This window comes from Nasonia vitripennis, chromosome 4, assembly GCF_009193385.2.
Source record: "Nasonia vitripennis strain AsymCx chromosome 4, Nvit_psr_1.1, whole genome shotgun sequence".
NCBI classification, from domain to species: domain Eukaryota; kingdom Metazoa; phylum Arthropoda; class Insecta; order Hymenoptera; family Pteromalidae; genus Nasonia; species Nasonia vitripennis.
The window spans coordinates 30,208,369-30,235,071 of record NC_045760.1 but is presented as its reverse complement, the minus strand read 5'-3'; the positions used below and the strand labels follow the sequence as shown (position 1 = coordinate 30,235,071).

The window sequence follows — 26,703 nt, the reverse complement described above, 5'->3', positions numbered from 1 at the left end:
CGAGAATAAAAAGTCGAAATCTCATCTCCCGGCGCACGCGACCTGCATACGTAATGCTATAACACATTATTCGGCGACGAGCTGTTCGGATCGGCGCGAAATTTATATCGGCTAATTATTATCGACCGGTGATTAATCGATCGCTCGCGTTAAATACTCGGCGACGACGGTGTAATGAGAAATTTCGAGAGAGAGAGAGAGAGAGAAAAATCACGTGTATAATAAAAATCGGTGAATTTCATTACAACTGATGCGCTATATCATCATCGAGAAGGGGAATGAAAAATTCCGAAAGTTACATCCGGTCGCTTTCTCATACAGCATATAAAAGCCTCACGAAAATTGATTAAGAAGCCAATTAAGCTGTCAGAGAAGTCGGCGGCGCCGAAAATTTCCCCGTATGCACGTGTGTGATAAATTCTTATAAATACACGTCGCTGCGCGCCGGCGCTCGTAAAAAAGGAATATTATATAGAAGCGGCGCTTCTCCTCGCTCGTATACACAAGAGCTGGGGCCATTATATGGTACCGCGGGGAAAATGACTTTTTGAAAGTCGCGCTTCTTCGTGTATCGGCGCAGGGACGCTGCGCTCGATTAATATTCATATAAAATACGCTTACGTTTTTCAGACGACGATGAGAAAGAGTTGGGGAGGAGACGATCGAATTATATACCGTTAAACGAGCGAGCATCGTGTCGTAATTATATATCCTCTTCGAGCTTATATCGAGGGGATTGGAGGTATATTGTGTATTGTGGAGGTGGGGGAGGATATGGCTGTAATCATTGGGAATTGTGAATGTGTATGGGAAGGATTTTTTTTTTTTTGCGAGGGGGTCGATTGTTTTGATCGGTATAATGGTATTTTTTGGATTGGAAAAATTGAATGATGAGTGTATGAGGAATCTGGCTGTGACTTTGGAGTATTTTACGATTAAATGCAGTATGAGTCAATTATTTCTTGGTTTTTTGAAATTTTTGAAAGTTTTTTAAATTCAGACATTGCCCATCTGTCCAATTTCAAAAATTTCAATCTCCAGGTAGTTAAGTGAAATTCCTTCTTCATCGACATAAATTCCGCTCAACTTTTAAGAATTCAGCCATGCAAAAAACACTATTATCTCACACATTTCATATATTAGTCCGTCCAGAAGATCGCGACTCTCGAAAGCGAAGCACACAAAGAACCGTGCGATCATCAGAGCTGGTGTATAGTGCCGAAAGGGGCGGTCGACAAGCCACACATACACACACGTACGCATACGCTCTTGTAAAGGCTTTGCAGCGGCCGAAAAGCAAAAGCCGCTTGGAGGCGTGAACCCTTGCGCGGAAATTCGTGAAATGAGCCCTGCCGTTTTATGGCTCGTTAAATCGGCAACCGCTGGTTAAGTATATATATATGTGTGTGCGTGTGTGTGTGTGTGTGTGCGTGCCATCGCGCGAGCAGTACGTTGGGGGAGTCGGTGGATTAAAAAGAGACATGAATCGTTGATGAATCGCGCGCTAATTTTATTTATTATGTTTAGCCCAGGGGAAGCGTTTTGGAAAAAATAACGTTAGCGCCACACATTGAAGAATCAAATATAATTGATAACAACAATTAAATCCAACTCAATAACCTAAACTATCCACGTGATTATCCACTGTACACATACACACTTTTGCGACAATTCCAACCTGCTCGACTATAGCGATTAGATTCGAGGCGAAACTCCCTCCCCTTATACCGCACTATCTCGCGCACGTGGGCACATCGGCATATAGCTCGAAATATAAGTTCCGAAGGCGCGCGCGCAGAAAAGAAGGAGCCCGATTAAAAAGTGCTTATAGAGAAACGAGGCGGAAAAAGACGATAAGCGCACGCATGCGCTCTCTGTCTCCTTCTCTCATTCCTTGAAGAAGGAGAGAGCCGCCGAAACGAGATTTTTTCTTATCTTATTATCATCCGGTTATACGCGGTGGCTGCAGCCCAAGCAGCTCCAAGAGAGAGAGAGAGAGAGAGAGAAAGAAAACAGTCGCGCTATGCCACTGCAACAGGTCTCGTCTTGTCGCGACGGATCGTCGGCGAGTTTTTTCCGACACACGTGGGATATTATGAGACTACCAGTGATTCCACGCCGGCGACGAGCTGCTGTTCAGGATGACGCGGAAAAGCGGATGTAGTCGCCGCTCGTCCTTGATTTACTGGTGAGTTATGTATATACTCATTTTTTATTTTCGGCCGCTGATGCAGCGCCAGTAATTGTCTTGCGCGGTTGTAAATCAAACGCTGAGAGAGAGAGAGAGAAAGTCGCGCCCCTGTGATGTTGTTATTCGAGCGATGTTATAATGGTCGACGTTAATTACGAGGTGCCGTTCCGAACGATTGTTTCGAGGGACGAGTGATTCATGCCGACGCGTGAGTTAGTTAGTAAATTAACCTCGAGTGTTCGTACGGGTGTAAGTAGCGGAATATAAGGTGATCGGTAACGAGATTCAATTACACGCTTTCATTTTGATATGACTTTTTGCTCGCGGATCTATAACGAAAGATTGATAGCCGCTTACGTAACCGAAGCTGGCAATTTTTTTTTTCAATAACTCACGAAATCGCGAGGAAAATAAGACACAGGTGTGCGCGGGCCCGGCTAACGACTCTTCGATATAAAACGTGTGCAGTGCCTTTTTATCTTTCTTGGCTCGGGCAACAATTGCCGGCCTCTAATTATCGAAAAAGCCGCGGCGCTTCGGAGAGAGAGAGGAGCATTACCTCGCTTTCTCGCCGCTTTGTGCCGTCAGGTGGGAAAAAATTGCTCCTAATATTGCTCTCTCTTCTCGTGGGTGGCGCGCGACGACTCGAGAGCAAAACACGATAAGCTGGGGCGAAAATTGCTTGGGAGAGAGAGTTTTTTCGTGCACACGATGCAATTTTTTCGGATATCGAGAAGATTATACATTGTGAGAGAGTTGATGCTGCAGAATTTTACGATTGGTTATGTGTGTTCCTTCCTCGCTTGTTAGCCAAAACTTGATTCAACTAAAAAACAGCCGAGTAAAAGTCGATACATAATCTCAATCAGACATTTACCTCGGCGCAAATCCTCGAGAAAAATCTCGTCTATACACCAGCAAAGCGTCATATAAGTATATACTCGTATATAAGTTCCGCCCATTCAGCTACACATAGGCGTTTCTTTTCTCTCTCTCTCTCTCACTCTCGTCTCTCCCCCTTATTTCCACTCGCGCACGCGCTGCATGATGGAGCGACGTCCGATCGTCTCACACACGACTGTGTACACACAATCCTTTCGGGCTTCCTTTATTGTGACGTTTACTCCTGACACGGGCACATCACAATATTTCGGGGGGGGATTATTCGCGCGCTGACGTGCTGCGCCCGTATGTACAGCTGGGAATAATGGATTGTCGGATATGTGCGCGTATACATATATAGTAAAATTTGCATATGCAAAAAATCTGAAATTTTTCGACAAACATCATCGAAAATCGGTATGCATATGTATACCCTGTGAATACACAGAATAGGGCATAATAACCGGAGAAAAACCTCTTAATCTACTCGCACAATAGAGAAGCACACACATACGTGCGCAAGCTGACTGTCACATCAGGGTCTATAGAGTTTCGAGGAAGGAAAAGGCCGTCTCTCTCTCTCTCTCTCTCTCTCTCTCTCTCATTCGATCCGGCGTACTTTTCCCTCCCTCCCAGTCACCTAGTCCCCGCGACATATCGTGTATGTATACGTGTTTTTATTAGCGGTTTGTATTTCGAGCAGATGTTGAATACAATGCCGACTTACAAGCGCTCCAGGCCTATGGCCTTTATTATTGTGTCGTATAGCCGCTCTGCCGCTGAGGAGATAATAAAAGATTGGGGTAGGCCAATTTTAAACGAATTCCAAAACTGGTTTGAAAAAAGACAGAAGAGAGGGGGGGGGGGAGAGAGAGAGACAGTGGAGTGGAAGGGATGAGAATAGAGCGCTCGATTTTCCGTCATCGGATCGTTTTTTCTTTTCTTGCGAGAGATAAACTGGCGGAACGAAGTATCCTGTTTTCTCGGTAAGACTTTGGTTATATAGCGATCGAATGAATGGAAGATGGAAGTGGGAGGATGAAAGTGTATATACCTGTGAGGCCCGTTTAGGGATGCTCTGATGGTTCTATTAGGAGTATTTTCGAGTGGGGCAACTCGGAAAAGCAGTGTTTCGAAGTTTCGAATTAAACAAATCGCATCCACCACTCCCTATCAAATTATAATGTAAAAAAATTAATCAAAATATTGCTAATATTTTAGTGATGCCTATCTATAATACCACACCAGTATTATTATTAAGTTAAAAATTCTGTTTCCCTTTGTTTGGCATTAAAACGTATATGTATCTTATTACGAATATTTGGATTTTTCTACAATTTTTGTATTGCAACAGTCATTTGACAAATTTCAAGCGAAAGTTTCGTTTTATCATGAGTTAATGCGTCATATCTATGCATGTATAACGGCTAAACGCTTATTTAGTTAAATCGTTAACCACAACTTAGCTAAGTGTCTTAAAACATAGCTTATTAACCGTTAACATTTCTACCGGTGCTAGAAAGCCATGTATACTTGAAAAATTAAATCGTTACAAAAGAGAAGGCAATATATTACGCTGTACACTGTCGCCCCCTTGGCGCAGTCTCTATTCTATTTAAAACACACACGTATATATAGAATATACCGAACGCCATAAAGATCTTTATTCGCGCTCTTAACTGGGGTGCAAAATGTCTTTCGGCACAATGGGGAGACGAGCGTATAAAACCACCCTTATACATACCGCCTCTCTTTCGTTACACTCGCGTTTAAATTATACACTGCGGAGTTTCGTCGTACTTCGCAATTCCGTGCAAAAAATTAAAATCACGTACATCGACCAAAAAACAAGTGCCTGATGTCCAATGCTATATATACATACACGTTATACAATGCTTCGCCATATCGTGTATATTATAATAAAATACACGCATGTGCTTTTACATACCTGTCCGCTCTTGTAAAGCGTTACGCAACGCACACACACATCCTCACCGATTTTCATTGTCCGGTGCGCGCGGTCGTCACGAATTATACATTCATTTCAATTTATGACGCTGCAGCGCTGCTGTGTGTGATTTACATTCTTCGCTCTTTTCGAGAGATATTCCGCTCTCCCGACAAAAGCTGTATGTGCCAGCACCAGCACCGGCACCCGGTGTCTTTATTCGAGTTTCTCTCTCGGTGCGCCTCGACTATATTTCATATCGCGCTAGAGAGACACACCGGCTGTGCTTTTATACATTGTCGTGCGTGTATTATGAGCGAAGGTTTAAAAATTACGCCGAGATTTTTTATCGCTTTTGTCAAACTCTCGCGGCTTTGTTTTAAGAGTCGTTGGGGGGGGGGGGGGGGGGGAATTAGCATAGGCGAGGGATCGTGAGAGTCAAGGTGAGATTCGGGTAAAAAAATGCGAGTGTATGTGTGTATTACGGGGGTGGATCCGTAGAAAGAGCGAGTATTTAGCTCCGCGCGCGGTCAGCCAGACATGATTCCTGTCGTTTGTCTCCGCTTCGTTCCGACTCGTCGAAAGAGCTCCCCCGAGCTATTGTCCTCTTCGATGTGCATAACGAATTCGAAATAATGCCGCGGACTTTCCTTCTTTCTGCCCTCGCTTTCGGCGCTCGTTCTCAGTGATTTTATTTTTTTCTTTTCGTTGCTTGCAGAGAAAAATGCCACGTATACCATAGACGCGCCAAATTATACACTTTACGCACACACACACGGATCGTCCGTTCCCACAGATCGATTGTCATCGATAACGCTGACGAATCGGCAGACAGGAAGTCGTTCCTCGTCGATCGGCGTAAACAGTATATAGAGAAAAAGTGCATCTCTCTCTCTCTCTCTCTCGTATCGATCCAGCTCGATCAGGGGTGTGACGTTTAACGAGCGACCTGTTGAAGAGTTTACGATGATTCCGAGACAAAAGGACGCCTTTTTTCGATTAGCGATTGATTGGACCGATCGTATAATACAATACAATGCGATTACTTCGCAGATATAGTACACATCTCGGTTATCCGCATCGCTTCATGTTCACGCTAATTAGACACAAAAACAGCTTGCCAGACTTGGCAATTTTCAGATCCGCAGCGAAACCGGGTATATAATATTCGAGGGAGGTCCGGTTGATAAGGCCGACGACGCTCGAGATCGACTCGGCTATTAATTACATATCATTACACGCGTAATCGCCAAATTCGACGCGTCTATTATCTCCTCTCTCTCTTCCCGTGCCGTTCAGGGATATATCGCGTGCGGCGAGTCTCGTCCTCTTATAAACCGCCGAGAGCGTTCGATTTTCGCGCCGTGTGTGGCGCCGCCTCGATTGCGTTATTTTCGGACGTAAATAACGGGATAGAGGTCCCGACGTCTGGGAAAAAGAAGAGCCGCTTGGCCGAAGAGCTCGGAATCGAGTTTATATAGTGGAAACGAAGCGGCTTTTACTTCCGAGCTGTGACGCTAGGTGGCGTACGGGCGTTTTTTCGCTTCCCTCAGCAGAATCGTTGCGCTGAGGGAATTTATATAGGGGCGAGAAAAGTGTCTTCTGATGAGCCGCTCGTGCTGTAACTGCCCGTTATATCGTTGAAGTCTATGAAGTATGTCTGAAAATCGTTACGTTAATCAGCAGAGGAAACGAGAAAAAAAAAATCGCCGGACATACAGACTTGGGAATTTTCGTGCCATTGTTGTACAAGCGCGCCGACATTGACTGCAGCGATAAGATATGCAAAAAGTCACGCGGGACGTGATCGTCTCTATGGCGGAGCTTCTGGTTTTCGAAAATACGTACAGATAAGACTTCGCGGAATTCCAACATGCACAAAGTTGCAAAAAACAAAGTCCTGAGAAAGGGCGCGAAATTCAAATTCGGCTGAGACGCGCGTGTAATGTGCAGAGGAGATTCCGAAAAAACGATCCGCAAGCTGCACGCGCGTATTATATACACGCACACACACACACACGCACTGGAGAGTGAGACAGAGCGCAATGGAGCGAGTGTATAATACACGAGAAGAGAGTGAAAGAATGAAAAGACGAAAGAAAAAGAGAGCGATACCCGAGTGAGAGAGAGAGAGAGAGAGAGAGAGAGAGAGGGAAGGAAAAAGAAAAAGCGAGAGACAGAGAGAAGGAGCAGCAGCGAGGGAAGGAGAGAGAGGTAGGATCGCGTAGAGGTAACATCTCGTAGAGAGGCTGGGAGAGCTGATCCCAAAGGTAGGAGCTCTTGGTTGGTAAGGCCAGTCCATCGCGGGCCCTCCTCTCGTACGAACGAGCGAACGAGGCTCGCGCTTCTCGCGCGCACACACACACACACACACATATGTATATATACACATATATATATATATATAAAATACCCACTCTCTTTTTCTCTCTCTCTCTCTCTCTCTCTCTCTCCCTGTGGCTCTCGCGGTAGCCGTGCAACAACCCATGTGTAGTGCTAGTAGCGCCGCCGCCGCTAGTCTCAGTGCGTCGAGCGACAGGAGCTGCAGCGCGCTGTGCCGTATAGGGTTGAAAAAGAAGGAAAGGACCGTCGCGCGCGATACTGTGATCGGAGTGTGATGCGATCCATCTGTGCGCGGATTAGCACTACTGATGATCGTCGTGTAAGTGCGAGGTACCATGCCGGCGCCGATGCCGCTGGCTAAAAAGTGCGCGAAAATCGTTTAAACGTTCATACATATATAATATATATCGTATACGTATGGGATGTGCTAGTTCTCGAGGTGTCTGCAAACATAGGATGCGGCTGGTGTGATGATAAGAGATGCGTCGAGCTGACATCGCGGTGACCGCGATAGCCCTACTGATACTCGGGCAGATTCAAGGTCCACGACAGTCCAGGTGAGGCGAATAGAGTTTTTCTTCGTTTATGCGATAGGTATAAACCTTCTCACGGGGAAGATCCGCTGCGGTCGACGCGCGACCACCTTGGACTGGATATTCGATTTCGAGGGGTAATCCGAGACCGGTATATACATACGTGTAATATCCCCTTCGATTCGACCCAGAGAGAGAGAGAGAGAGAGAGAGAGAGAGAGAGAGAGAGAGAGAGAGATCGGCCCATTGTACGTCCCGTCAATTATCCCCCCGAGTTCCGAGGCAATTATACGAACTGCGCTTATCGATCCCAACCGATCGCTCGCGATGATTCGGTATCATTGTGTATTAATAACCGCTCGTTTTTAGCCCCTTACACGAGCGGAACAATCGGCGCGTGCCAAAGTCTCGTCACGCCTCGTCACTGTCATCTCGGCGAACAATATATCGCCCGCACTTACGCTATACTCGACGACACGCGTCTTCGAGTGCAGGTTGACGAGGGCTGTATATACTCTCTCGAGTCTGCTTTGAAAAATATACAGCCGATGTATATTCACAAATCATTAATTCCCTCGCATTTAAATCGACATTAATCATTGTCGAGTACGATTACTCGCTAAACTTGGTAGCTGCTATACACACAGACACGGCCGACTCTCTCGCGGCCTATTAACCGAATCGATTACGCTTCGCTGACACGCCGTAATATAACATAAGAAGGAAATTAATCGACTTTTTTTTTTCTTTCTCTCTCGATCGGCCAACGTAGCGGAACGAGTTTTCCATTCGCGCGCATAAATATATATCGCTTCCTATACATTGCAGCGGGCCGATATTATATACACTCGGAAAAATCGCTCGCGCGTAATCAACGTTTATATAAATTTTCCATATAGATTTATCGATGGATCGATCGGAATCGGAGAGACCTACTACTGCGCGACGGTAGTCGAGCGCGAGAAGTTATACACGGGGGCAGTGCGCAAATCATCGAACTCGTTTCCAATGCGGTGTTCGATATCGCGCGCCTCGACGCGTCTATTAAGGCCCGAGGGTGTGCATGAGTGGTAGGGTTTACACCTGCGCTGGTTAGCTGCTCGTAAATTTTGAGGCTGATTAAATTGACGCGGTTTTTCACATGCTATCAGCTCTGTCGCGAATGTTTATGGGAATAATATTAACCGCTATTTAATCCCCTTTTCTCGGCGCTTAGAGGCTTTTTTTACCGCCTAGAGCGTTCGATTTTCGCGCCGTGTGTGGCACCGCTTGGATTACGTTATTTTCGGACATAAATAACGGGACGCCTCCGTCTGAGTAATCCAGCATACGGCGCTGCGAAATCAGTCGTATCATCGACTCGCAAAAATCCCAAATATCTCGTAGCATCGGTACACCTGATAGAAAACGCGACTCGCATAACTCGAGCATTAAATAGCAATCAATTTCCTCTCAATGATCGTTTCTTTCTCCGACCCGCGACACGCATCCCCTGGATAAAAAATAAAAACAAAAAAACAAAAAAAAAACAACCGGAGGAAGGCCGCGAGGTACAAATAACAACACGAGAGGAAGAGAGCCTAAGGTGCGCGCGCGCATTAAATAAAGCATCGGTGCTAAATAAGCATCATCCGCGCGCGCTGGCCTCCCGTGGCGCAGAAGAGCGTCTTCATCTCCCATCGACTACACACGCGTATAGGCGGTAGGTAGCTGGATGAGCATTTATTAAAAGTCCTGGCGCTGCAGTGCAGTTCTGCGCACATGTAAGCTCCCAGGTAATTGCGTATCGGCTCTGTGCGCGCTCGTATAGAGTAATGACGATGATTACAATGATAATTTAAGAAATTCTGAGCTCCTTCTTTACGATCCAGCGCAGCAGATATCGCTTTCATTAATATCGCGCCGGCTTGGATTTTAATGCCGTCTGATGTATTATATTGGGGATATCGTGTGCAGCAGCAGGTTGGGCTTGTAGAGGATTGTTTATGATTATTGAATAGCCAGAGGAATAATGGTAATAACGATGATAACACTCGGAGAAAGAGGGACGAACAATGTGGCTTGTTTACCGCGACGTGTGTACGTACGTACACGTCTTCATGGAAAAACGTCGAGGGAGAGAGTATAGACGATAATAACTCATTTTCGCTTTTCTCTCTCTTTTCAATAACGCGTGAAGAAGAACTCATCCATCGGAATCCTATTAAGACATCGCGTTGAACGTAGTCGAGGAGGCGCGACGTGGTCCCCGTTTTTGTTACACGAATAACCTGGAAAACGTGTTTCTTCCTCGTCGTCCCTTTTAGAGAAAAATCGTGTGGATATCTCCGCCGTGATTTTAATTTAAGCCGTCGAGTGTGTATCGCGCAAAGATTGTATTCTGATTCGCGCAGTAGAGAGATTTTTAACTCGACGGCCATATACGCACACACATGCCGGAAGCTACAGTTATGTCGAGGTGAATGGGTCGTTGGAGGACGACACCTTTGTTTCTAGGAAAGTTTCCTCGAGTCCACATTTTTTCTTCTTCTTCTTCTTTTTTTTTTTACGCAAGACACGAGTGCCTCAGCGCGCGCCTGTGTAATATACTCGTTCCCTAATCTGACACGCGATGGAACGAGGCGTTTATGGCTTGATTTTACGAGATAGTATCATTTCGTGAATCGGTGAGAGCGGAGTTAAGCTTTTAGAAGAGCCGAAAAACGAATGACTCTGTTTGGGAGATCTCTTGCGTGCTACTGATTCTTTCTTATTTTTTGGATTTTTAATTCGACTGGGAATTACCGAGTGGAAAAATTTAAGGGGGGTAGCTTTCCCCCACCCCCTGAATAAGCCCCTGAACTGAACCCGAACTTTTGGAGAGTACAGTCGGTAAAACAGTTTCGAGCCCAACAATGCGACCCCCTTAAGGGTCATCAAAACAGAGGCCCAGTACCGAATCTCGGACAAAAAAATCCTCCTCCAAAACAGGCACCGAGTACACGAACGCAAAAACATCTCGCGTGTGAGAACGCAGCGAAGCAAGCTCGCGACTCCAACCCACCCCCCCCCCCCCCTATGTAACATCGCGTCGTTACATATGTATGCAGCGGCGGTGCAGAACGGCAGCATCTCGAGGTGAAAAAAGAAGCATCGCGCTCTCGTGTGTGCATAATGCAGGCCGATCGAATTTTCGAGGCAGAGCAGCTCGAGATTCGGCGAAAATCCAATTAAAATAACCGGGCCAGAGCTTGCCCCCGCGTTTTTGCCCAGAATGCGCGTGTATATACGAGTAAGAGAGAGAGAGAGAGAGAGAGAAAGACAAAGGTGGCTGGGAATCTCGCGGCGGCGGCGGCGGCGGAGAATCGAGAGAAAAAAAGGACTGAGAAGAGAGTATACATATAGAGGAACGCACGACGGCAACAAAGCGCCATTAAAATATCCGTCTCGCTCGAGGAGCGGATTCCACGCGAAAGATATTTCAGGGCTCGATCAACCAGTTTGACGCGCGAGAGATGGACTTTTTCACCCTCTCCCTTCCCTCCTCGGAGAAAGACAAAAGCTCACTCTCTGCGTAACTTTCGGCCAGCAGACGCGTCACCTGTTCACGAGGTTTATCGCCGCGTACAACACAATGCGCACTTGGCTCGTTATGCCGCGAACAGGTTCTGTTTCATACGTCTATACGCGTAACGCGCCCGTTAATCCGATCGAGCGTTGTGTTATATTGTCTGGAAAACATTGTCGCGGAGAGAACAGAAAAAGGATGAATAGCCTCGATAGAAACCCGCGTCTTCATTAACGGAAAGACACGCGCTTGCGCAGCGCAGGTGAGATACTCGCTCTCTGGCTCGCAGTAGGAAGCATCGTCTCGCGGTCGGTCGTAAAAAGCCGCGGCGGTAATTTGAGAGCGAAGCAGCGGCCGGAATATGGATGGACTCTCGGGTTTCGCTCCGCGTAATTTCACGTCGGATCGGCTGTCCTTCCGAATTTATGCCGTCTATTAAAGACGCGTATCGAACGGCACCTCTAACACCGTATATGTGTTTGGGACGATTCTATCGGATCAAGATTCTTTTTTTATAGAGAAAAGTTTTGCGATTAAGGCCAAGGTTGGCATTTTCCTCCCAGATCGACATGCAAAAGAGGGAACTCTTTTGCGTCGCTTAAACGCGGAGAAAACGAAGGAATGCGCTCGCTCGTAACTTACGGGGTATAAAAGCGGCTCTGGTATAATAATGACATCACATTGTCGGCGGCTCTGTGTACGAAGATAGTCTCTCTCGTCGGGCTTTAATTTATTCACCGCGAGACTCGATCTCGATGAGCGGCGCGCATTTACACCAATTATTATAGTCGCGGCGGCACAGCCCGTGTAATCACCATAATTTTCCGTTTTAATGTAATTATCGCGTTAACGCTGACAGTGGCACACAGCGTGAAACGTATCATAACGTCCGTTACGGAACAGAGTTCTAAATTCAATTAGCCGCGTCGCGGGCCGATTATCGCTCGTTATCGAATTACCTCCCGATAATTGCGACGATTACACGCTGATCTAGATATCCTTTCCGAATTTCGCTCGGTCGAATCACGTGGCCGAGACTTAATTTAATCAAGGAGAAGCGCTTCGCTCCGAAAAAAGAAGAAGAAGATGAAGAGTTATAAATCAAGCCCTCTGGAGAATAGTGCGTATACCAGTCACACCTGCATATAACACAGCCTATATATATAGTATAAGAAAAGGCCTGTCAGTAGCTTTCTCATATCGACCGCAGCAGCGGCTTTCTTCTCTCTCCCGGCATCACTCCAAAGTGTATAATTAGCCGTCTCCCGCTGCAGCTCAGCTTGACGGGATCGCCGAGGGAAAAGCACAGGCATAGGGCCCAGACGCCGGCCAATAATTCTTCAGGCGCCAGTTTTCGCCACCTCTCCCTGTCCCTCTCACGGGGTGTATACCTGCTGCGTGGGATCAGATCCTGAAGATACGGGAAGCGAATTGGGAGGGTTCACTCGTGGCTTAAAAGCCTCTGCGTGTCGGCCCCGTGAAAACGATAACTCGTCGGGAAAAGAGAGGCTTTTCTCGCTGCAGACACGTGAATGTCGAGTGTCCATTCATGATTCCGAGGATGAGTGTCGAGGAGGGTAGGGATAACACGCGTGGAGAGGAACAAACAACGGACGTGTACCTGTTCTATGGAGGATTTTGCGGATAGCTGCTTCAAGATAAGAACGATGCAATCCGTTAGCTCTTTCGGGACGGGCGACACTTTGTAGGCGCTTTGTTGTGCGTTTCTTTTGAGGACGAAGAATGTTGCGTTTCGGCTATTCTTCTGTGTGTGTGTGTGTACTTTTTTGAAAATCCCGCCGCACATCCGTACAAGTGGCTTGTCCGTCAACTATACACGCGTAAACGCGATAGGTAAACCGACTGGTGGGACGAGAAGTAGGTAGACGCGACGCGTCGAGGGATTAGAGTTTTGACTTTCTAAAGAAGGAGATCGAGAACGCACCTATCGCTATCTGGCTAAAAATCGCGCTCATGCGGGCATTGGGAACTTGTTCCGCCTATTGACGAAGAAATGCCTTTTTCTCACCCGATATCGCACCGATGCAGGTGTGTATCCGCACCTACGCGTTAAAATATCGAATTCCTGGTATTCGGGGATTTATCGGCGCCGTGATAAATTTATCCCTAATAGCCGATCGCCATTTGCGACTATATGCAACGCATATAAGAGATTCTCCGCTGCAGAGTTCGAAATTTATTTTCGAATCTAAAAGCTCGGCGCGGACCTCTCCGTAGAGGCATGAGGTGTAGGCGTAGATAAAATTCTCGTAAAAACGAAATCAAACGTATGGCATAACTTTCGCGCTCACGGCTTTATAGCTGCGGTTGACGTAGTTTGCTTAAGCGAGTGCTCGTTTCGTTGTATATAGCTGTATACCTATACGCGAAACACTCAACTGATGCGGATAAAACCAATCTTTCGATACATGTTTGCTTTTATTTGATCGATAATCCCGATGAGTATAAAGCGCCTCTTGGATTTTATCGCTTTTCGAGACTCGTCCGAGCGAAAGTAAAAAGAATATTTATTAAAATCGCGAGCGGGCAATTTATTAAGCCCCGTGATGAATGACGAACAATACAAGGCGCGCGGCGAGATGCTCCTGCAACAATGCACGACTACTAGATTACCCGAAAAGATAAGCTGTTGTCTCGTGTACGTACAGTCGCGGGAGAAGGGGCCGATGAAGCAACGACGCTCGCTCAAGTGTTCCCACATTAAACTACATTCTCAGTCGTATAATGCACATCCCGATGCATATAGATTCAAGAGCTCTCTCTCTCTCTCATATCTGTACCCGATCGCCGTAACAGCACACGTCCGAAATGTCAGGCGCGTGACTCCCCGTTACATGCTTTTCTAGTTCAGCTGTTGTTTTTGTTTTCGAACAAAAGCACAAAGCTCGCTCGCGTTCGTGTAACAAAGGGAACAAAAGCTCGGGCTGGGTTGTGTATGTAGAGCGAAAAATTCGGCGAGTTTAACGAGCTGATCTCTATCGCGGGACGAGGACTCGGCTATATGAGTCATTTCTGAAGGTGCTGCTGCGGTCAGTTTCTCTCTCTCGTGTGTGTGTGTGTGTGTGTGTGTGTGTGTGAGGTAATAACGAAGGAGTTGCGCGCTTACTCAGCTGCTCCGAGAGATTATCTGCGGAGGCAGGGACTGTCCGTGATTTCGCGCGATTCGACGCGAAGATGTGTGGATTCTGGGTAAAACTGATGATCTGCGGTTTGGACGATGATGATGATGATGATGATGATGATGATGGGCTCTCTGTGTTGCTTTTGTTCCGGGCGATTCATTCGGGGATGACTGGGACTTGGAAATCGTTCTTTGGGTTAATCACTCGGGCTCTGACGGGATTTGGGTTCTCTTTTTTGCGTAGTTTCGTTTTTTGCGCGTAGCGGGTGTCGTGCGGTTTCGGGAATGATTACCGTCTGGCTTATTCAACCCTAGAGGAAGCAGTTTGATGAGTAGCCTCGGGGCTTTTGCTGGATTTTATGATGGTGAAAATTGAATCTGGGATATTGATTTTTGGATAAGGGGGTACGCCCCTTACGTTATCTCCGAAACTGTTTTATCGACCGCGTGCAAAATTGACATTTAACGAGTAAATACTCGGTCGATAAAACAATTTCGACCCCCCTAAAACCTTCGAAGCTCACATCAACGCGATCTAATGTAACATATGCGCCCATTGAAAAGGTCCCACACAATAAATCAAACACACGAGTCGAGCGTTCAGCAGTACCTCTCGATTCGCACGCTCCTTATAATGCACGCGTACACGAAGCCTCTAAAAAGAAAAGAGCATAAGCGCAGCGAGTTCGATCTCTCGACGCTTTCCCGTAATATATAACAAAGCGACTTCGCGCTGATTCCCGCGCGCACTATACTCTCGCGACGACGATTTACGGGCATATCCGCGTGTATTTATTCGCTCCTCTTCTCCGCGGACCACCACCGGACACAGGCGAATATTTATACGCCGCAGTCTCTCTCTCTCTCTCGGGTAATGCGGTTTTGTCCGCAGCCAAGAGAGTAACGTAATACGAGTGTCTTCTTCCTTTTTAAACGCGGTATTTGGTGCGCGTCCGAGGATTTATGGCTCTCGCGCTTTTTACAGCGCGACTCTTTCACCCTTGGATTTTCGACGATTTTTTGCGATCGACTCCTATTTAATTTGGCATTTCCGCGGCCTGTGACTCATTACCAGGGCTGTGCAGGTATAAACGATCCTCGTTCGTATACAAAACGCATCGTTCGTCAGTTGTCGCGATTCGGGCCACAGTGACAGAGATTGAGTAATTTTCGCAGGGAGCCTTTATAATTATATAACCGCTCGTAAATCTCGGGAATCATTAAGCCCCGAGAGATAGAGAGAGAGAGAGAGAGAGAGATGTGTAAAGAGAGAAAGAAGAGAAGGAGCGCGTATACGTTTTCGCAAGAGCCGTAAAAGCGCGGCAGAAGAAAGATGAAAATTTATACACACCTGTGACCCGATTATACGATATTGAAAGATTTTAGAGCGACGACGCGTGGAATTTCATTATTCCGGAAAAGTCATTACCTTAACGTATCGACGATGATAAAGTGTAACTACACGATATAAGATCCTTCGAGACAAAGGAGCGCCTGCGGGTCATTACATAAAGCCGACATGCAAATTGAAAAGATCAGAGAGGATGTTGCGAATACGCGTCGGCACCGCTTCTCTCGGCTACCGTTTGGATATATAGGTGTATATATATATAGTACCTGCGCCCTGAAGAACATCCCACGTGTGTCGCGGCGGCGATTGCACAGCTTTTAGTAATTAATGACGGTAGTTTCTCACTCGAGTTTTATGCGTTTAATACACGCGCGTGAAGTGACGTACGATGCATTGTTTCACTAAACTCGATTCGCGAAACACAATAAATACTTCAGAACGTACAGCTGGTGTAGGAAAGTGTATCGAATATGGTCTTCGAGCTCGAAGAAGACGATTTTTTTCTTGCACTTGTCTATACCCTATACACAGCGATAAGTAAAAGCGACGTCGGATTAATTGAATTATTTAGTCCGATAAGGGACACCACCTCGATGAATAAATTACACGCATTATCCCTTCGACAGGGATGTGGACTTGCGTGTAAAAGTACCAGCGCGCGCGACGCGTCCATAAAAATAAATCAGCTTATCGGCAGTCGAGCTTGTTTTTTATATACGGAACTCTGTCCTGCGAAAAGAGCCGAGATCGATGATTTCACGTACGTACGCGTATAAAGCCCTATCGAAATCTCTCTCGCGGCGGGACGAGATTTATCGGGCCTCTATGCGAGAGGAGACCCTTCGATACTCGTATGCGTGGATATGAGAGAGGAGACGCTGTAATGGACGGAGATATTGATTGTTTAGTGGGCGAGGCTCGTGTGAGATTCGCTGGGGAGATAAAAATTGGCATTTGTCGAGAATTAGTTTTGAATTAGCTTTCGGCGATGTGCAAAAAATAAATTTTTATAGTTAAAACATCTACAACTCTGCATATAATGCGCGATAAACACCGCAAAAAAGTCTCTCTCGGATCCTCCTCTTCCCCGGCTTATAACCCATAGTATAATAATAGCGCAACGGGAGTAAAGGTCGACGAGTTCTCCACACGCGCGCATACACATAATACGCCCCGATCGATCGTTACCGAGGCACATCGTGTTTTTTTCCCGAAAAACATCCGAGCGTATAGTGTTTTAAACGTACGGCGCCAGCTTTTACCCGCCGCCGCGATATTACCGATAATATCCCATCAGCGCGCGTATGATAATTTCGGGTCCCGAGAAGACAAAGCCGCATTGTAAATTGAATCGAGAGCTTGGCGCATGCGCCGTAGATCCGCCCTTTGCTGCCCACGTCTCTCATCCCTTTTGCAAAAGAAAATATCCTTGCCGTGTGTGTGCTCCACTCGTAATTCCATGTTATAGCCGATAGATCGATCGATCGATCGGTGATCTCTGACCTGGTATTATGTGTCTCTGCGCGAGCTGATACTTTGGAGATAGCAGAGCTTCGGGGCGGTGTGCATAGGTACTCACTGCTGTCGCGTGCGGCTTTATCTGCAACTCGATTGTTGCGAGCATCGAAACGAGAGTGAAAACGATTTTTTTGGGAACGGAGATATCGGTATGATAATTCGCGGGTAGAAGGTGTATTTTTCAGAGCTTGGGTGGCCTGGATAGACGTTGCGCAAGAGGGTATAGGAAACGAAAAGTTTCTTTCTTATATACGGCTGTCTGTGGGTATTAGCGTTGCCGGTTATTTACGGTCGTTGCGGCGCTAATCCCAGACTTTTTCGCGTGTGCCTATGCAGCGCAACGATTTGAATACGAATTTCAATTTGAATAATTTTACACAATCGCATCATACTCAAAACCTAAGAAAATTAGCGCAAAGGTACAACCACACACCACATCGTTCCGAAGACACGTCGAGTAGGCCGTTAGCATTGCGGAGACACACACACACACACAGGCTTGTTACGAGCTCGTCGTATATATTCCACGAAGCAGCAGCACAGCGTCCGAAAAAGCTCCACGCGCGAGAGAGCATAGGTATGATTAATGGCGCGTACGCGCGCCGCCGGCCACGGATTAGCATAATTTCTGTGTTAACATTTCACTCGGCAGTGAGCGCGAAGCACATACACACTGCCGAGAGAATGAGATGGGGAGAAGAATTACCCGGGCCAGAGAGATCTCGCTCTTCATTCTTTCCGGACAAGAGAGAGAGAGAGAGAGAGAGAGCCTCGAGATTTTTCGCGCCGGTTCGCGCGTGGGAACGTATGCTCCGCTACCGCGCGCAGACTCGTACACGCGGTGATAATCGCTGAATTATGCGAGAGCTGTCCTCTACTGTGTTCAGTTTTTATTTTTTTTTTTAGTTGATTCTGAAGCGCAATTTTTCCGACAAAAATCGAGGAACGTGGCAAACACGCTTCGAAAAAGATGGATAAGCTCTTCATATCTCTCCTGCGGATAAGCGCGTGTCACACGAGGCTTCTCGTTTAATTCGGTGACGCGCCCGACGATAACCGAGAGATTCGCATTCCCGCGTAATTGGCTGACGATCGCGAAATCGATTGCCGATTTTTTTCCCCTTCGGGGGTCACTGCCGTGATTATCGACGCCGATTGCACCAGGTGCGTGGTTATACTTTGTTGAAAAGCGTGGGAAGTGTCTTTTCTCGTAATATAGGGAAAGATCGGTAAAAATCGGTAAACGGAATTCAAAGTCATCTCCGAAAGAAAAGAAAGCCGTCCAAGGAATCTAATCCACATCCGTCGATCTCTCACACCGTGTCGGCCCTTGTCAGCCGATCGTAAAAACAAAGGTCTCCGAGAAGCGTAAAATCTCTCACCCGCGTGCCTTTCTCACGTGAGCGGCGCGTCAAATACGCCCTCGATCCTATCTGTCGACGGCTCCTTTTAATTAGCTTCCACTGCCGCGACGGCTCAACGTTATCTCGACCGACGGGATTTTCCCCAAATCTCCGAGGGCTGTTGGATATATCGGAAATTTGTTCGAGCCGCTGTTGTTTGGACGTGACGGGCAGGTGAGTCCGAGTCGCTTATCTGCGACGATAGAGGTTATGGCTTATCGCTTAATTAGGCAAGTTTTATAGTTCGTGTGTGTTATTAGAGATAAGATTGCGGGATGACGATCGAAAAATTGAGTTTCTCAAGGGCTTCGAAAACAATCGGCGATTTATCGACTCGAATAAAAGCAAGTGCGCATCGGGTCCCTTATATACAGTTCCTTATCCATCGCGTATCGCGCGTAACGCCGAGTCCGCTATGCATACACTCGCGACTACTCTCCGTATTATTCTTTCTCCAGGCGCCTCTTCTTATCCGGCCAGATATCGCTTTTGAACTCGTGTATACTGTGCCCGGCTATCATTAGAGCAACAGATACACACACTTGTATATTTTTGCTCGTATCCGCGCGGAAATTATTGAATCGGTCGTTATGAAATGCTTTTTTACGTGTTCTACAAGCCTGTACGGCTAATGAACGCATTAGGTCGAATAATCGATCGGATATATACTTATAAAGCGAGCATGAACGTGTACAACGTGCCGTGGGTGTACCGGTCCTGGTACAACGTAATTGAGAGCTTTGAATATAAATATTTCTTACAAAAGCCTACTCTACTCATCCAAAAACTAGATCGACGACTTCTCCGAAAACAGGCCTTTCTCTCTCTAGCATTTCCAATTCGTCACATCTCTATACATCGACCTACCGGAGCCTCTCTTTTTTTTTTGCTCCAAATTTCGAAGCGAAGATCCGACGCTCGGATAAGGGACCTCCCAGTCGCTCGAATCTCCGCCGGGCGTTTAACGCGTCCTGACAGTTCGACACTTGTACTCGGAGGTGTGGGAGGTCGCGAAAATAAAGCCGTTCGACCTGTTGCTCTCTCTCTCTCTCTCTCTCTCTCTCTCTCTCTCTCTCTCTCTCTCCGGATTATTTTTAGATGGCAATACTCCGTTTGATCGATAGGTCCGACTGGCGTATAAAATTTTACGAGAATATAGCCGCTAAAAGCCGGCGGCTGATATCGAGCCGTTAAACACGCGTTTACGAGCGCCGAAAGCATATTCATAAAGCGCAGTCGTACTACTTAAAAGATCCTCTGCTATTATAATACAGATCCCCGCCCGTTTCCTTATCGCCGCTGTAAAAAAGCACTTAGTGTACACTCGCAGTTTCAACGGAGGATATTTCGCAAAAAAAAAAAAAAATATTATAAATATACACGTGATGTATACGACAACGGAGACTATATATATATACTGGCGCTCGAAAGTGGAGCGTGTATAGAGAGGCTTTGGAAGAGCGAGAGGAGCTCGACAATCATCGCGCGTGATTGTAGCTTCTTTCCGATAATGCCGGGCATTAACGAGGAATTCCGGGTAATGAGGATTGTTATACGCGCGCTTCTATTAACTTCGTATTACAGCCGCTCTGTGTACTGCGGGAACGAACAGCGTATGTGTATATGCATACGTATATATAGAGCCCTTGAGGCTGCGCTGAGATAAGGATCCTCTTCGGAGAGGTATTTATATATACTATATGTAGGTGCACGAAGGTATGGAGGGCAATTTGAATGGAGGGAAAAAAGCGCGGTAGTGCCTTCTTTAACGGTAGCTCTCGCGGCGAAGGGTACATTACGTAATGCGCCGGAGCCGCAGCAACGGAGCGCCGATGATTTAGCTCGATTAAAGTGACTTTTTCCCCTGTGTGTATGCGTACGTGCGTGTTAAAATTTAATGCGCATTTCTGCGCATCAGCAGCTCAAGTAGTAGGCCAACCTAGTCAGTTTTGGCACAGGTGACGTACTTCTTTATGTGAACTCCGCGCGCGAATCGTGACGAGGAAAATCGAAAAAAAGCCCGTGCGCCACCTAGCGCCGTATTTCGGAAACTAGAGAGATATCTTAAAATTTTCTATCGCAAAGTCCCTAAAAATAACTTGATGCTGGACTGTATGTCCTTTCCCATCACTTTTCTTTCACTTCCGGAAAGAGCTGAGAGAAAACCGATGTCCTCGCGAGCGTTTTGCACTCGCACTCGTACGCGGGAGGAAAAGGAACGGTCGCACGACACACACACACACACACACACCCACACGTACACCGGCCTAAGCTCTCCGGCGCGTGCTGCAGCGTATGCGTATAAGCGTCGAGGGAATTCCGAATGATAAAATCGCGTGTTTACTGCGCGCGTATGATAATTAATAAGAGTCGATAGCCACGAACTTTCTATTTCTCTTTGCGAAAATATACATGTACGTGTATCCAGTTTTTTCTCCCCCTCGTTTTATTAGCGGCGTTTCGCGACCGGCGGAATGCAACCGATCGTTTAGAGACGTCGATTTCTTTTTTGCTCTAATTGAATTAAACGCCGCTGCGGTATTGCACGCGGCGTTTTATTATGTTTCTGTCACCTTTTCGAGTATAATTGATAAGTTGGACGTGGAAACCGATGTAAGTATACAGCCCCGAGATGCGATCGGATCAGATAGATCGTTCCCCGAGAGTGCTACTCTTACCGATCTCTCGATCGCGAGAGGCGTTTTTAAAGCGCCTCTTGCGTAATTTTCGGGGCGAGTGCGTTAAGTGCCCCGTAAAAGCGTAATTAAAGAGAGGACTCGAGAGATTCGTCCGGGTAATTCCCGGCCTGAGATCGTTATACCCTTCGTAATCGTTCACGATCGAAAGTTCTCGCGCGTGATATAAGCGGAAACCGTTTATTACACGCGCGCGCATGCGCAGCACCGACCTCGAAACCGATCTCTCAAAAATCGGCGAGCTTCGGCGAAATAAATCAATTACGAAAATCACGCGCTTGTGCATCGCCCGAAGGCTCCATAACGCACGGCTAAAAATGGGTTATCGTCTTTGTTTAGCGAGATTTACAACCGATATTCAGGGAGAAGATCGCTCGAGGCGAGATACCGATCGCACCTCGAATCTCGCGAAGATTTATGTCGTCGATCTCGACGATGGCTCTCTGATGATCGTCGTGTCAGCCAAATTGCAGGGCTCCTCTTTCTCGATCGTTATTTATTTTTTTTTTTTAATAATTTTACGAATACCTTCCCATCGTGCACCTATACTCGCGATTTCGGCATTTCGATGCAAATAGGCCTCTCCGAGCGGGGCATGTATAATCGTCGCAATTTCACGTGCTTCTTGGAATTTTCGTCTAACCGTTGCTGCTGCTGCTTGTCCGACGAGCTCTTTCTCTCGTTGTGCTGCTTATCTGCGGCCGGAATCTGCGAGGAAGTCGACGTGACTCAACTGAAACTTCTGTGTACCATAGTCACATCTGACTACGTGATGACAAAACGCTCTCGGATTGAGATGCATCTCTCGAGGATGAAATAACGTTAAACTACCCAAAACCCAACTGGCAAAAAGTATAACGCTAAAATGATTTTCTCTATTACAGGGTGGTCGGCGCGGTGGTGGTCGGCGCGGCGGTCTGCGCTCGTATCCCCGGCCTGGGCAAGAATCAGCGGGAGCTTTGCAGAAAGGCGCCGCACACGATGCCGGCTGTGGGCGAAGGCGCCGAGCTCGGGCTGAAAGAGTGTCGACATCAGTTCAGGCATCATCGATGGAACTGCTCGCACGTCGTCGACAATCAGATTTTCGGACACGTCGTTGTCGTTGGTGAGTCCTTTTCTACACACTACAACACTAACACCTCCTAGTTTTCTAATCGACGTGTAGAGCGACAAGTTGATCGATCGGCGATTATGGGCCGATTTGATTAATGACCGGATCGATGGATTGTAATGATGGGGGATGTAATTTGGCGCCCAGCGAAGCGTTTAGGCTTACCAGGAGAGCCGTGTAATTATCGGATTTCGCTGTGATTTATCAAGAAAGTAATGCTGAAGGCTGAGAGTTTACGTATCAAGCGTTGAATTAAAAAGTAAACCATCGACGACAAAGAGATCCCCACAACTCACGGCGAATAAAAGCAACCAAATTACCCTGTCCCAAAGCGATTGTTTCGCATTCCTCTCTCTCTCTCTCTCTCTCTCTCACACACACAACAATACCAGTTTCGCCAAACGACCGCGAGGCATCCGTGACACGGATTCCCTCGTGGAAAAAAGAAGCCCAAAAGTCTCGTATACACGTGTATTTACATCGCGACGCGGTGGCATCGCCGGCTCTCTCTCTCTCTCTCTCTATACACCCACACGGCTGAGCCTAACGAGCGACACAATGCCCGACAATTTTCGAACACACTTCGCGAGGCGTCGGAAATTTTTATCGTCGCGACGACCTACGCTTTCGTCGCGGAGCTCGATATGTGCTTCTTATATCCGTTAATAGGCGATCGTAAAACGTAAGTTATATACCGGCCTATATGGCTGATTTTTTTCTCCTTTCGGAATATAATGTCGAGCACACCTGCTTTTGGAACAGTATATAGATTATACCCGCGCGTGTCTATAACCCGCGGAAAGTTTTATTGCGGTTGTGTAATCGTCGCTGCTGACGATGATAATTTGAATTACGAAAATAAAAATGATAGAGGCACACGCGGCTGCGCGCGAGGGATTGGAACATTGGCATTTCGCGAATTCCCCGCGCTCAATCGTCCGTATGCGCCGTAAAGTTTGAGCTGTGGGAAAAATTCGAGGATATTTATCGACTGGTTTTCCGCAGGGTAAAAATTATAGTTGGAAATAATAATAATTGGGAATAATAAATTGCAAATGTAATTATACGTCGTCGAGAACGCGTGTGGCTAAAATTTAATACACACCTGTATACACGTCGTAGGTTTAATACAGACATAAAAGTCATCGACACAAAGTCCGACGGTGGGACGAGATAATCTTCTGTTATATATAGGTATGAGGAAGAAATCCGACGTGATCCTCTTGCGCAAATGCGTCTGTTATTTGTCGCGCGCTCGGTTGAGACACGACGGCGATATATTTCTCACGATTAGACACGGATCAGCGATAGATTAGAACTTGAGACGCGTATGTATGGCTGTCGGAAATCGAAACGACTCTCTCGGCTGGTTCCGCGTCGATGTCTCGTGTGTGTGTGACAATATTACACAATGTAATCCTTTGCAGGTTTAGGACGTAATTAATGTTCAATGGTTTTTTTTTTTGGAGAAAATTATTCGAAGAAAATATATTTGTAAGAGGTCTTATTTAGTTGACGATGGCTTCTTAGCATTAATCTGTAGTTATTGTATTGTAAGTGAATTCAAGAACTTGCATTATTCTTCTGGCAGTTATAGCATCAAGGGTCCAAGCAACAGTACAGACCTGTAACAAGGCAATTTTGGCATAGGTGGGACACCTCTCCATATTATGTACACTGTAGACTTCGATTCTAATACCGAGAATACACGTCCTAAAGTAAATAGTGCCTATGCGCCATCTATCGGCGACAACCTGAAACAACCTTTCCAAACCTTCCAAGCATATATACCAACTCGACTCGTCTCGACAGCGAAAAACTCATCGGTAGCATTGTTTAACACCATCACACCAACAGCTGCGCATCAGCCGCTTTGAAATACTGCAGATACTTTTTCACGCTTCTCACCCTCTGCTCATCCTTCTCCAACGAGCTCCCCCCCCCCCTCCTCCTCCTCTCGATCGCAATTTAAAGCTTCGCACGCTCGACCGAAGGAATTGCGTTTTCGGCCCTGGCCGCTTGTAAATATACTTCCCTCCCGTAAAGCCATAAGTCGAAAATCGCTGTACCCATTGCGCCAACAGATATACACTCGAGATAACGCGCGTACGGGATATATTGCGACGTCGGTTGCATTTGACGAGTTTCTTCGAATCGACGATGCGTACGTAGTCCCGCTATGTTAATTATTTTAATGCTATTCCGCGAAATCGATCATATTTCGAGCGAGCGAGGCGTTAAAGAAAGGAGCTTTCTCGGCCGTACTCGAATGCGAGAAACGCGTAATTCGCTAAGTTGATTAGTGAAATTAACGTTGGCCGAGCCGACACAGACGCCTTAAGTGTCTCGAATATATCCGGCAGCGTTTAAAGCGCGACTGTATGTGCAAGCTGCGTAGGTGCAGGTTCAAATTAACCGCTCGATTATCGGTTCTTCGATTTTTCTTCTGGAAAATACCACAGGATGCACTTTTACACAACGCGTGTATTAATAAACGATCCCGCACGGCTGTATCGAGGATTTCCGACGCGCACGCGTGAGCGTAAATTTCGAAATTTATGTATCCCGCCATGAATATTAAAATCTCTCTATAATACAATTTTTTTTTAAACACCGCGGAAGTAAAGCACCATTAAGTATATAATGCTTCGCACTCGTCACGCTGATAATTCTTGGGACACGCGTGTCTTCGTCGCACCATCCGAAAAAATTTCACCGTTACGGCAGCGCATCATCGGAAAAAAATGCTTATCTATTATCCTCCTTCTTTTTTTTTCTCCTCTTCATCCTCAGCTCTCCACCGACTAATTCAGTCTCAGCCGCGTTTTTTTTTCTCTTCTCTCTTCCAGCGTGGGCCGCAGACGCCTCTAATTAAGACGAGACACAGCGAGCTTGTTCCTTGATTGCCGATTGCGCGCGAGTTCGAATTGCAAATCCTCTACTGGAATTATCTAATATGCGCGACGAAAAATTTTTACAATCGCAAGCTATGCGCACGGGTGTGCCGAGTCGGGCTACTCGGATCGATCTATGACTAAAATATCCAAACTGGTCCTCCGAGACGACACACCCACCTGTGTCAGTTCTCTCTTGTAATCTCGTTTGGGCTGACGACGACGAGTTTTGCGGCTTATTGCGATCGTCGCGTGCCGATCGAGACTTTATTAACGAGTAATCGACACCGAGTGTAATCTACGTCGTGTATAGCGGCAGGCCTTGCTTCTGAAGGTCGATCTCGTCTCGATAAGCATAGCCGCGAGCGTGTCTCTGTGTGTATGGATTTTTATAACGTGTTATGAAGCTGTATCGGACAGATCGCGAGGTGTGTTGAGGACTACTGTGCGGGAATTAACATATGGTTTTTTGTTCGACAGGATTTTGTAATTTTGTAAAGATAAGACGTACAATCTAAATTCAATAAAAATCACAACTAAATCGAAGCCTCGAGACGCTTTCAGGAAGTCATCAGCGTCGAAACGTTAAAACGCTGAATATTCAGCGTCGTCTAACTGCAAGTCGATTCGAAGCTTCTTTGCACAGTGAGATCTGCGCATACGCAATTGTATATCTATCTCAGAGTCGTCCCGATCGATCTGTCTCTGTCGACTTTATCTCTCCGCTAATTTGTTCGATAGGCTGCTGCTCTTTCTCGATCTCCTTACAGGTACTCACACACACACACGCGCGCGCGCATTTACAGCCGAGGAATTTGTACGGGCCGTTTCGGATCGTCGGAATGAAGCTTCGCGCGCGATTTGCTTTGTCAGTTTAAACGGATATGACGATTGCGACGCCCGATAGCAGAGAGCGAGAGCCGATCCTAACTCGAGATAAGTGGTGTACTCTCCGGATGGAATGCAGTTTATGCGCTGCACAGGCGAAATATTTGCTACCGATGCTATTAGCCTGGAGTTTTATGACTTATATAGTAGAGTATAGTGTATGTGTACTCAGAGGAAAAATAATAAGCGCCAGCGGGTACGACTCATCTGAGTTACGAGCTTGCGGTTATCCCTCTGAGAATAAATAAACTTTGGT

The 26,703-nt window shown here is 46.6% G+C and overlaps 1 protein-coding gene across 3 annotated transcripts in view; it reads left to right on the top strand.

Annotated features, from left to right (window-relative positions):
• Positions 1-1,851: 1,851 nt before the first annotated feature.
• The window catches only part of LOC100122745 (protein Wnt-7b), a 39,825-nt gene continuing 14,973 nt past the window's right edge, over positions 1,852-26,703 (top strand). Inside the window, exons 1-2 of one of the 3 annotated variants that reach the window (XM_016989866.3) lie at positions 1,852-2,188; positions 22,439-22,659. In XM_016989866.3, coding sequence (XP_016845355.1) covers positions 2,142-2,188; positions 22,439-22,659 — 268 coding nt within the window. In that variant the 5' untranslated portion in view covers positions 1,852-2,141. Of the gene's footprint in view, positions 2,189-7,307; positions 7,922-22,438; positions 22,660-26,703 lie in introns of those variants that run through there. The other 2 variants (XM_008216584.3, XM_001606292.5) reach the window with 2 other exon arrangements.